Genomic DNA, 11,906 nt, shown 5'->3' with positions numbered 1-11,906 from the left:
TATGCCCAAAATGACACTATTTATAAAAAAAATAAATCTTAGTTCTATCATTCAGATGAATTGAGATTGAATCCTACCGTTACACATAAGAAATACAACTACTAAGCCAACAACTATATCATGTCAATTAAAACCATTTATATATACATATATTTACCAATATTTTCGAAATATTTCACAAGAAATAAAATGATTAGTTTATAACTCTTTATTGGCCAAGGTGGTGTTTTCACTCTAGAAGTGACCAAGGTATCCACCGAACAAAAATATTTTGAATTTCGAATATTTAATCACCGGAGAAAGTAGTGAGTTAAATAATCATAAGGGGAGAAACTTCCGATTGTGTTAGAAAGATTTCCAATTTATTAGATTCATTTTTTAATTAATCGAGCCTATTTACTGAGATAAGACTTGGTTGTCATTTGCAATTTCATATACACTTTCAAATATGGATGTTGATATTATAGTAGCAGTTTTTTGGCTTAATTGTATCTATAAAAGTGGTCTCTGAGCATCTCAAATTTATAAGAACCACTTGAGAAAAATATCAATAATCAACAAAATGCTGCTTCATTTTAACATGAGTTCTATTATTCCTTTGCGAATTGAAAATTAATTAAACATATACATACTTTTTATATACATAAGATGACACAATGCTATTGGCATTGGCTCCTGCCATGCACTTCAACACACATAATTAATTACACAGATAGCTGAGCCCTTATTATCATGATAGAATTAGACGCAGAATCTCTCCTGATAATTTGAATGACTTTTCTGTTTCTTCCAGACAATGATTCTTCTCTTCACGAGTCCATTCCTGAAGAAACAACAAAGGATTTACTATAGGTATATTTATAATGACAACTAGAGATAAAGAAGCAATAGAAATCAACCTTGCCCCAAAATAATCAAGAGTTTTCAGGAAACATACTTGAGCAACTTTATTCAGTTTGTCCCTCACGTTCTGCAACAACTGGGAAAGGTCACCATCCCATTTATAGAACTCCAAAGCCTTGTTGTTAAGTAACTGATCAGCAATCTGTAAATGTAAAAGTAAGGATGAAGAATATCTTGAATATAAAAAGGAATAAGAAACAATCATTATTAATTTGTCCTGCATCGGATGAAAATGACCCAAACATAGTGAATCTTACTTCATACCAATATACAGTATTGTAAGAATGATTTAATCCGGGAAATTTCAAATATCTACCCAAAAGTAGCAGGAAAGCATATGCAAAAAGCTTGTAATAATTCTTTCTCTGTAACGCTTTTTGATTAATGATATGCAGTTGCTTTTCATGATTCAGTTGTTTGGCTTGTTGAAATTTCTAAACAGCTTATAATCAAAATCTTTCAGAAATTGCTTTGGGCTGAAAAGTTATTTTCAAGTGCAGAATATGCCGCTAATTCAATCATACATAAGTTCAACCAGAATATTGTTTAATTACAAATCAGCATGCCAATAATACCACCAAATAAAGAATCTGCTGAGAGATATGAAACATATAGTAGACATGCAACACGACTCTGCAAATACTTATATACAGAGCATATAGCTATTGTGCAGTGACGGAGGATCACAAAGGCGGGGGTGGCTACGGTCCCTGCAATGTTTTCCTACAATTTTTTTTATAATAATAGTAATATGCTTGTAAACTATTGGTCAAAGAAAGAAACCAACAAAACCAATATAGTATATGGACCAAAAGGCCTACCACTATGCCACATATTGAAACTTGTTGAAACATATACTCCTACAATGCAAGTTACTGTTGGCTCATTTTCTAGTATTCTTTTTTAATGGAATTTGAAGAATTCTTTGTACCAACCTTTTTTAAAAAAAAAAAAAGAATTCTCTATAAAATGGATAAAATAATTTCTCAAGAAGTTTCAGTTTTTATTTGTAAATTATTTGCATTAAATATTAGTTTAGAATTCATATTTTTAGAAACTGACATTTATCTCTCTTTCACTAATATTTTATTATAGTGAATTTCCCAATCTTTTACTCGTGTAATTTTAATTCCTTTAGGAGTTTTTTACATGTTATTTTGTTCTTGATCTTGTATTCCTTTATTTCAATTGTACTTTACTTTTAGCATAATATATTTACACATAAGAACTAATTTAATTATGTGTTAATTATATTGGCCCCCTCATAATAATTGGTTAAGCTCCGCCACTGCTATTCCCTTCCCTGGATAAACTAACCACTAACATTTGTCAAAAAAAAACTGTGATACTCAACATGATATAATCTCTTTTAGCATACACACAAATAGTTACCTTTTTCCCAATCATTCGACCACCAGCTGAATGTGCAAAGTAGATGTTGTAAAAGTGGCAAATGAAGGCTTGGGGGTCATTCTGAGATAAATCTGTAAGATAATGTGCATAAGCAAGACCAGGAGATGAAGGTTCGGGAATAGTATAACCTTGCTCCTTGAACCACTCCAAATCTTTGGCCAAACTTGCAGACCTTTCCAGTCCAGTATTTTTGAATTCAGCATCTACACAAGAAAAGACAAAACCACCGGCCAATTAGATAATCAATGTAGTTGAGTGCTTCAGGCTTGTTTGGATAAACAACTAAATTAAGCGCTAACAGCATAACCGTTTATCATATAAGTAATATGTATAAACTATTTCTATAATAATAGCTAAATTAAAATCAAATTGATTCTATTTATAGGTTATAAGTTTTTTTCATAGATACCATGGAAAGCTTATGGATATAAGTAGAAAACAATTTATGGACTTATCATAAGTTGTTTTCATAAGCTCTTCCAAACAGTCTCACAAGTGCTTACGTCTGTAGATAAACTTAAATAAGAAAATCCAAACAAACCCTTAGTACACCCGGTAGCACAAACTCAATAGCACTCTCAAGATATGCTAAGAAGTAAGTAATACATATCACAGCAAAAAACACTAAGAAAATCTTTGTTAAGAAACAACAAGCCCTAGAAGTCAAGAAGCTTAACAATACATGTTTAAAAAGAATAATATCTAATGGTTTAAGTTTGAGATGGCAGTATTAGGCACACAAAAGGACAAAGAAGGAACATTCTCAAAGATCATAAGCTAAACCAGATTTAAGAATCCATTTCATTTTTCAAACTAGTACAGGTCATATGGATACATCAAGCCAAAGCCAAGAGTGAGGGTTTAAAAAAAATTCCACAACCAGACCGCAATCTGTTCTACGACATCATGGTTTTTTATGTCTTTCTCTGACCACAATTATGATAGCACCAGCCAAAGGAACGTGGTTCTCAGCAATATTAAGAAATTACAACCTATGAAACACGGACACCTTTTCTAAGTGTTGTGCCGGTCAGTATGTGAGGCACGTTTCAAGAACAAGCCTTGATAGATGTCTATGTCGTGTTTGTGTGAGAGTCTGTCCTTCATAGGTTAATTAAGACACAGCTTCCATTTTGGATTGCCATTCTTATTTCTTAGCGATATTAATAATTACACCCCAACAACTTTTCGCAATTTAGACCTTGGATTATATTTTTTTACAACCGCCAATATTAGTAATTAGTATTTTGGTGAGAGTCGAAGTTGAACCAGGCAACTTCCTTATTACTCCACTCCCAAAACCAGCAATTTAAACCTTAGATTGATAATCCAAAAACACATATATGGAAAAAATTGCTACAATAACAAATAATAGATAGAGAGTGATTAGAGATAAACAAACTTACAATAAGGATAAGAAGCCTGTTGAACGATCTTCTCGAGCGTATCATAAACAACCTTGCTATCAATAAGGAACCTCAAGTAACCATCAACAGTAGGTTCCCACTTGGTAACAGCTCTCTCCTCAGGTTGTTTAACCTCTTTTTCACCTTCCTTAGCCTGGTCCCTCGTATGCAACCTCATAGCCACAAACCTCATCTCCTCCACAAACCCCTTCGACTCACCCGGATGCCTCTTCTTCGACTTCTCTGCTGCCTCCGTCGTCGCTAACACAATCACACCTTCTTTCCTAGGCATCCTGCGAAACTCCAATGATGTCCTTGGTGAGAAGAAAATGGAAATTGGTTGTGAAATTGAGAATTGGGGCTTCTTGTTTTTATAATAAAGAAAGGATGATGATTGGATTTGGTAAACACTTGTTAGTGACGCCATGGTGGGGAGATAAAAGAAGAGAGTTGAGTTGAGTGCACGGAGTTTGTTTATTTTTTATGTGGAAAATTAATTAGTATTGGAGCTGTGAAATTGAAAAATACGGTAGGTTGATGCTGTAGTAGTAACGTTGAAGAAAAAGCGACCTAATGGATTATTAAATAGAAATTAGAATAAAGGATGTGTAAAAATGTTAAAATAATGGTGGTTGATTGATGATGTTGAAAAAATAGGAAGCAAATAGAGTATGGATGACGATAAGTGTGTCAGTGGGGTGTTGGAAATGGTTTTAATCAATCAGCAAGGGCGACTTGTGTTCAGTCTCAGAAGTTTTGTGCCTTCTCCTTACATGGAAGAGAGGTTCCTGTAACATGGACCATAATTTAATTGGTCTAATCGATTACAACCATAGATTTAATATTCAAAATTTGAACTTTCGTGTCCATAATTGTTAAGTTGGATTTTTTTTTTACAGTCATGTCCTTAAGACCAAAACAAAAATTGAACTGGCATATTCTTTTTATTCTTTACCGTAAGAAACCGATAAATATTCGTTTAATAAAAAGATTAAGTTTGAAATTTTTTTTAAAGTTTATTAATTTAAAAAGAGCTCATTAGAAAGTTTATTAAGTCTATAGACTTATATAAATATATATTATTTATTAATATTATTATTTTGTATTATTATTTATTATTTTAAAGTCTATCAAGTTATCACTCTATCTGTGTCTTGCCTCTATCCGAGTCACGTGTATCAATAGTTTTGTTGTTGTTTCCATTTCATATTCTTCCAAACACAATAAATTTTTAAAGTTTTTTGAAACTTACACAACATTGTTACCATACTTCACTATCACACCACTTATTATTAATAATCTCTTTTAATGTTATTTTTTAAAAGCATTATTTTGAGAAATTAGACATTTGGTTTTTATAAGTGAAATTCTTTTTGTGTTTATCTTAATTATACCATATGCAAATGATGATGATAAAACAGTCAGTGACATAAGTACTCTTAATTAGATGATGACTATTTTATTTTCATGATTCTACTTTGTATAATATATTTTATTTTATCATTTTTATTTTGTCTAACAAATGTCTTCTCCCTTAGAAAGAAGTGTTTGTTAATTTTTATTTTATTTTCATTTTATTTTATTTGTAATTTTTTGAATGACTTTTTGGAGTTTGTTGATTATGGATTCATTTTGTTTCTTTATTTTTTTAGAAGGTTGTTGCAAGACTTGCGAGTTAATTTTATATATATAAAGGCATAGTTTAACCTATTTAAAAAAAATATAAAATATACTATTTAAATGTTTTAATGTGAATAAGACTTTTAAATAAGCTTTTCAGGTCATACCAGTTTTTAAAGAAGGTCAGATCAGACTGAAAAAAAAGAACCTATGATACGTCGTAGACCAAGCTCATACTTAAAAAATTAATCGTAGGTCAGACTCAGACCTTTCAAAGTTTGGTCTGTCCAGGCCTGTTTCCACCCCTAGCAAATGGTTTTTAAGGGTTAAGAATTTAAATATTAAATAGGCTAAATAGCATATGAACTCCCTTAACTTAATTTCGGTTAACGTTTTAGTATTTTATCTTTTTTTTTTTCTTTCTGGTTTGGTCCTTTATTTTAATTTTAAGTGACAATTTGATCTTTTATGTTTTAAAATTTCAACAATGATATCCATTTTTTTACAAAAATTCAAAAAATTCATCAAATTTTTTCAAACAAAACTCATAAAATCAATAATCATCTTCAATATAATGCAAATTTCATCAAATGCATAACTCGAATATTCAAATAAACTCATATTTTCATCTCCAACAACATCAAATTCATCAAATAAAGAATGAAAATATGAGTTTATTTAAAGATTTAAGTTATGAATTTGATGAAATTTGCATTATATTGAAGATAATAATTAACTATATGGATTTTGTTTGAAAATTTTTATGAATTTTTTGTAAAAAAAAAAAGGATAACATTGTTGACATTTTAAAACATAAAAGATCAAATTGTCACTTAAAATTAAAATAAAGGACCAAATCGAGGAAAAAAAAAGATAAAAGACTAAAACATTAACTGAAATTAAGTTAAGGAACTGTGGGTACTATTTAGCCTATAAAATATTAGAGAAATTGCATTTCAATCATGTTAAATGATATTAACATTCCCTCTAATTTTTAAAAACACTCACTTGCATTATACCCACTAAAAAAACTATATCAAACAATTTTTTGTCAAACTTACATTTATTCATGTCATTTATTATATGGCACAATTAGAGTTTTTGATTTAATTGGTAAAATTAGGACTATATATCTTGTATTTGTAATTTTGAAAGATGTGATTATGTTCTTAGTAGTACAACCAGATTGTGTATTATACTATCTTTTAGATAAATAACATATAAAGTTGAAAGAGTGAAAGAAAACAAATGTTATACAAAAAATATTTAGTGAGTATAGGAGAGGTAGGTGTTTTATTAAAACTAGATTGGGTGTAAATGTCATTTAAGGTGACCTCAGAGAACATAAATGCAATTTTCCTTAAAATTTTATTGAAAGTTGTATTTGAAAAATCCAAGAAGTTCAATACTAAATTTTTATTGATTTATATCAATTATATATAAGAGAGAAGTGTTCAAGAACACTGTTTTTCCAACACTTACTCTAATGCTCATTTTTTATTGAATAAAATTAATGGAAGCCTTTTAGATAGTGTTTTGACATATGAATTTCATTCAATTGAAGAGAAATATGTGTACCTTAGGCAATTAGCTTAACGGAATATTTTTAGATAAGCCAAATTGAGGTTGCGAAATATATGTAAAATTCTCACATGTTAAAAAAAATTATGATACAATTTTAACTTTACCACTATCATAATTTATTATGTAATAATTATCCTTTCATCAAAATATCTTAATTAAACACAAGACATAAAACGTGTCATCCAATAGGTTGAATTGTGTGTTTTTTTATATAACTTTTGTGCGGCAATACTCAAAGCAAAGAAGATAATGCACGAGTGTGGAAAACAGAGCAAAGACACGCAACAATTTATGCTAGTTCACCATCAACACGGTAGTTACGTCCAATTTCTTCAACTTGAAGAATTTAATCTACTAAATAATCACTTAATCAAATTTACACTTGAACACCTACTAATCACACAAATTGTGTTCAATCTTATCAACCTTCTAGCATAGTACAATCAAGTTGTTGAGGAAGGCAACCTCTACTAGGCTAGGTTACAACAAAAAGGTTTTCAGATTTATCTAAATAAGCTTTTGCAAAAAGTGTTTACAATTTTTGCTTCTAAAAAATTCTCTTAGCAGTAACTGGATGATAACAATAGTACATATGTGATTATCGTTGGTTGCTTGTATGCAATATATTGTTTGTTATGTCTTTCTTCGTTGAGGGAGACACGTCATTTATAGAGTACAATTAGGGTTTCTGGTTGTTGTACTGATTGCAGAAAATCAAGATAATTCACGAAGTTTTACATCGTATCTTTGTGGAGTGATTTAATAGAAAGACTTTTCATAAAAGATTGATCTTGTACTGTTTTGTCGTGTCTGTTTGAAACAGTTGGAAATCAGAGGGAATGGTGATCAGAGAGTGTCTTGAGATCTTTAGACAAGTAGTTGAGGGTGTGTATCAGAGGATACTCAAATTGCTTTGTCTTCATAGTGTTGACTTTTTCAGAGGATGGAAGTTCAGAGTATGACGATCAGACGTTTGATGTAATTGTCTGAGGTAGAGGTAGAATAATTATTTTCACGTTTTTCAAAGGTAGAGGCAAAAGAATTCTTGTCACGTTTATTAGAGGCAGTGGCAGAAGAATTCTTGGCATGCTTAACAGAGGCAGACTAACAAATTTCATGTTTGAGTTCATCAGAGGCAAAATAGCCACAACAATGCTTTGAGCTATCATAGGCATTGCAACACAATCCTAATTCATGTATTAGACTTAGTGAAGAGAGGTAAATATGTGTTGTATCATTGTCTTCGTCTATTTATCAGAGGATACGTTGAGAGTCCATTGACTGAGCATATGAATTCGAACCTGTGTACTTAAAGTCAACGTTAAAGCAACAAATTGTTCCCACAAATGATTTTGTTAGCATTGAGGGACTTATTTCTTCAAATCAATTTCGTTCTAAAAATCTCCCCCTTTTTGATGATGACAAACATCTATTTATGTGAACAATTTTTTGAGATAAAGAAAACACAGATAATAATAACATATTACAACAAAGCTCCCCCTTAGAATATGTATGTTCATTTCATAAGATGAGATATATTCTAACAGAGTATCAATATGTATTAAAGAAGTAGAATTTCATAAAGAAATGTATATTGCTTAAGATTTATCAAAAAAAAGAAAGAAACAAAAGAATTATTACATATTCTCCTCCATTTTTGTCATCAGACAAAAAATGAGGAAAAAAAATAGGAAAACACTAAGGGGTTGGGTGGGTGAGCCAAGACAGAATTAAGCTAAAACACAAATGTTTATCTTAGAGTTCAAAGAGAGAAACACTTGTTCAAATGAGAAATATTTTCTAAGTGTTTTTTCTTAGACTTTGAGAGTTATAATTGTTAACAGCTTAGTTAGAAACAAACACTTAAAGTTCCAATCTTATGTATCGAACTCGATAGTGGTTTAGTTCCTTCCACTACGCCAAAATTTGTATTTTACAGCGTGCCTTTAAAGCGCTTTTTTTTACTAAAAGAGATGTTGTAAAATTAACGGAGGACACAACATCGCTTTTTTAACAAGCGCTTTAGAAAAAGCTCTGTTGTAGGTCATATATGGTCATAATGTTTACAATGCTTTTGCTTAAAGCGCTGTTATAGGATCACATAGCGCTCTCACATATTGTTTACAGCGCTGTAAATTATAGTGCTACCACATTATATTTACAGTACTTATAGAGCGCTTTGTATATAATATAGCGCTTTCACACAATTAAAGGATCTTTTAAAGCGCTTTGTATATAAGCGCCGTAAAATGGTGCGTATTTTATAAAAATAATTTCCTTTAAATAAATAAAAACATATTTAATACGTTCTCTTCCTAACCCTACAAACTCTCCTCTCCTCTACTGTGTGAACCCTCTACTGCTCCTCTACTGTGCATCAATTTCTATTGAGTGATTGTTGTCTCAAGTATTGTATTTATTAATTTGTTGTTGTCACTAAAACTGATAAATTGTTACTTGATAAATCATATAAAATGTTACCTGATAGTAAATGGCATAACCTTGATAAATCAAATAAATTGTTACCTGATAAATCATATAAAATATGTTCTTTTTTTAAATTTGTTTGATCTGTTCTATTTTGAAATCATATTTGTATGTATAACCTTGGACCTTGATTTCCATTTTCCAATATTAGACTATATATACTATAGATTGGTATAATGTTATCAATAGCTTATCATTTGTGTAACACTGCATTCATATAGGTCATATAAAATGAACTGAAAATGGTTGTCTACCAATCGATTGTCAAAGGAGTATGAAAATGGAGTGAAGGAGTTTGTTTAGTTTGTAGTGAATAATGCAAAAGACCCAAATCGAATCATTTGTCCTTGTTTAAAATGTTGTTTTGGAAAACGCGTTAGAACAGATCAATTGGAAAGACATTTAGTATGGCATGGAATTGATCAAAGCTATACATGTTGGATAAGACATTGTGAGAAAGAAAAAAAAAGGAACACTAATTTTGAGAATGGTTCGACATATGCTTCAAATGATTTCGACACAGATACATATGAGTGGGACCGAGTTAAGGAGATTGCAAAAGCTCTTGAAGAAGATCTTCGAGATTTTCCTAAAATGTTTGAGAGCTTGTTGAGTGATGCAGAGAAACCATTATATAATGGTTGTACTAAATTCACAAGACTGTTGATGATATTAAAGTTGTACAACTTAAAACCGATTAATGGATGGTCTGATAAAACCTTCACAAAATTATTAATACTCCTAAAAGATATGTTGCCAGATGATAATGAACTTCCTAGTCGAACCTACAAGGCTAAACGGATTTTGTGCTCCATTGGCATGAATTACGAAAGGATTCATGTGTGTCCTGGCGGTTGCATTTTATTTCGAAACGAATATGAATTACTAAAGACATGTCTGAAATGCATTATCTCTCGACATAAGAAGAAAGAGTCTACTCCAGCAAAATTCGTGTGGTATTTTCCTATAATACCAAGATTTGGGCGCATATATCGCAGTGAAGAAGATTCAAAACACTTGACATGACATACTGATGAAAGAATTAAAGATGGAAAGTTTCGAAACCTTACAGATTCTCCACAATGGGCAAAAATTGATCACGAGTATCCTGATTTCGGGAGAGAGTCAAGAAATCTATGACTTGCACTCTCTACTGATGGAATGAATCCACATGGTCTTCAAAGAATCTCACACAACACTTGGCCTATGATTTTGTTGATTTATAACCTACCTCCATGGTTATGTATGAAGTGTAAGTTTATGATGTTGTGTCTGTTAATTTATGGACCCAAACAACCAGGGAATGATATCGGCATATACTTGAGTCCTTTAATTGAAGATTTCAAAAGTGTGTGGGAGACATGTGTGGAAGTTTATGATGGGTATAAGAAATAATGTTTCAATTTGAGGGCTATGTTGTTCAGCACAATTAATGATTTTTCAGCATATGGAAATTTACCGGGATATAACAAAAGTGTGTGGGAGACAAGTGTGCATGTTCTATATGTGAAGAGAGTACAAATTGGATGCGGTTGAAACATTGTAAGAAGAACGTATTTCTTGGAAAATCAGAGGAAGGTACTGCTCCTGTAGCACCGAGTGGATATCAAATATTTGAAAAAGTACAAGGTTTGACCAATAAATTTGGCAAACCTTTTGCTGGAAAGCCTTTCAAAACTGGGTGGAAGAATAAGTCAATTTTCATTGAATTGTCATATTGGAAGTCATTGTATATAAGACATTTTCTCGATGTGATGCATATTGAAAAAATGTATTTTATAGTGTTATTGGTACGTTACTCAATGTTCTAGGAAAATCTAAGGATGACATCAATGCAAGATTGGACTTGGTCGATATGGGGAATAAGAAATGAATTGGGTCCCACAAAGAAAGGAAATCGCACATATCTACCTCCAATTGCTCATACTCTATTTAGAAAGGAAAAAAAAAATATTTTGAAAATTTCTACATGAAGTTAAAGTTCCAGAATGATACTCTTCAAACATTAAAAATTTAGTTGGTATGAAAGACCTCATGTAAGACCCATAATTTTAAAGTACACTTTATGTATTTTATATGTTTTGGATTTTGGCTCAGAGGCTTTTTAGCCAAAGTTAATAATATTATGGAGTTTATAGGATCAAAAAGTTATTTTGACACCGTTTAGAATTACTCGTCGATAAATAAATTTAATTTAAGTGCGGTAAATCCTTTACGGAGAATTTAATGCGTTACGGGTGAAATGGTAATTTAACAAATATCTAGATATTTTGAGATATTTGTTAAGTTATATTTAATATATATATATATATATATATATATATATATGTTTGCTTGGAGAGAATAGAAAGAAAGGAAATTAGAAGGAAGGAAAAGGAAAAGAAAAGGTTATATAAAGGAAAGAAGGAAATAGAAAGGAAGGAAAAACAAAGAAAGGAAAAAGGAAGGAAGGAAAACTGATTTTTCCATCTTCTTCCTCTTCACCCGCGGCCA

General features: G+C 31.0%; 1 protein-coding gene across 2 annotated transcripts; it reads right to left on the bottom strand.

The window, feature by feature from the left end:
* Positions 1-551: 551 nt before the first annotated feature.
* LOC101492506 (heme oxygenase 1, chloroplastic-like) lies at positions 552-4,543 on the bottom strand. 2 transcript variants are annotated; one of them, XM_012719509.3, is made up of 4 exons: positions 3,723-4,543; positions 2,296-2,519; positions 900-1,045; positions 552-823 (listed from the first exon to the last, which is right to left on the bottom strand). In XM_012719509.3, exons 1-4 carry the CDS (start codon positions 4,147-4,149, stop codon positions 742-744), a joined length of 879 nt encoding a protein of 292 aa, XP_012574963.1. In that variant the 5' UTR covers positions 4,150-4,543; the 3' UTR covers positions 552-741. The 2 variants fall into 2 exon arrangements, with proteins under 2 accessions (XP_012574963.1, XP_004513605.1); XM_004513548.4 differs by having other exon boundaries at positions 938-1,045.
* Between the last annotated feature and the right edge of the window lie 7,363 nt (positions 4,544-11,906).

Source organism: Cicer arietinum, chromosome 1, assembly GCF_000331145.2.
Source record: "Cicer arietinum cultivar CDC Frontier isolate Library 1 chromosome 1, Cicar.CDCFrontier_v2.0, whole genome shotgun sequence".
Lineage (NCBI taxonomy): Eukaryota > Viridiplantae > Streptophyta > Magnoliopsida > Fabales > Fabaceae > Cicer > Cicer arietinum.
This window is presented reverse-complemented; position numbering and strand designations above follow the sequence as displayed.

Bases quoted from the DNA above. Each gene is read 5' to 3' on its own strand.
- LOC101492506 (XM_012719509.3), bottom strand. From the start codon at position 4,149: ATGGCGTCACTAACAAGTGTTTACCAAATCCAATCATCATCCTTTCTT. The intron at 2,520-3,722 runs GTAAGTTTGTTT...TTTCTTGTGTAG, and splicing joins ACAGGCTTCTTATCCTTATT to ATGCTGAATTCAAAAATACT. The intron at 824-899 runs GTTGATTTCTAT...TTGTTTCTTCAG, and splicing joins CTTGATTATTTTGGGGCAAG to GAATGGACTCGTGAAGAGAA.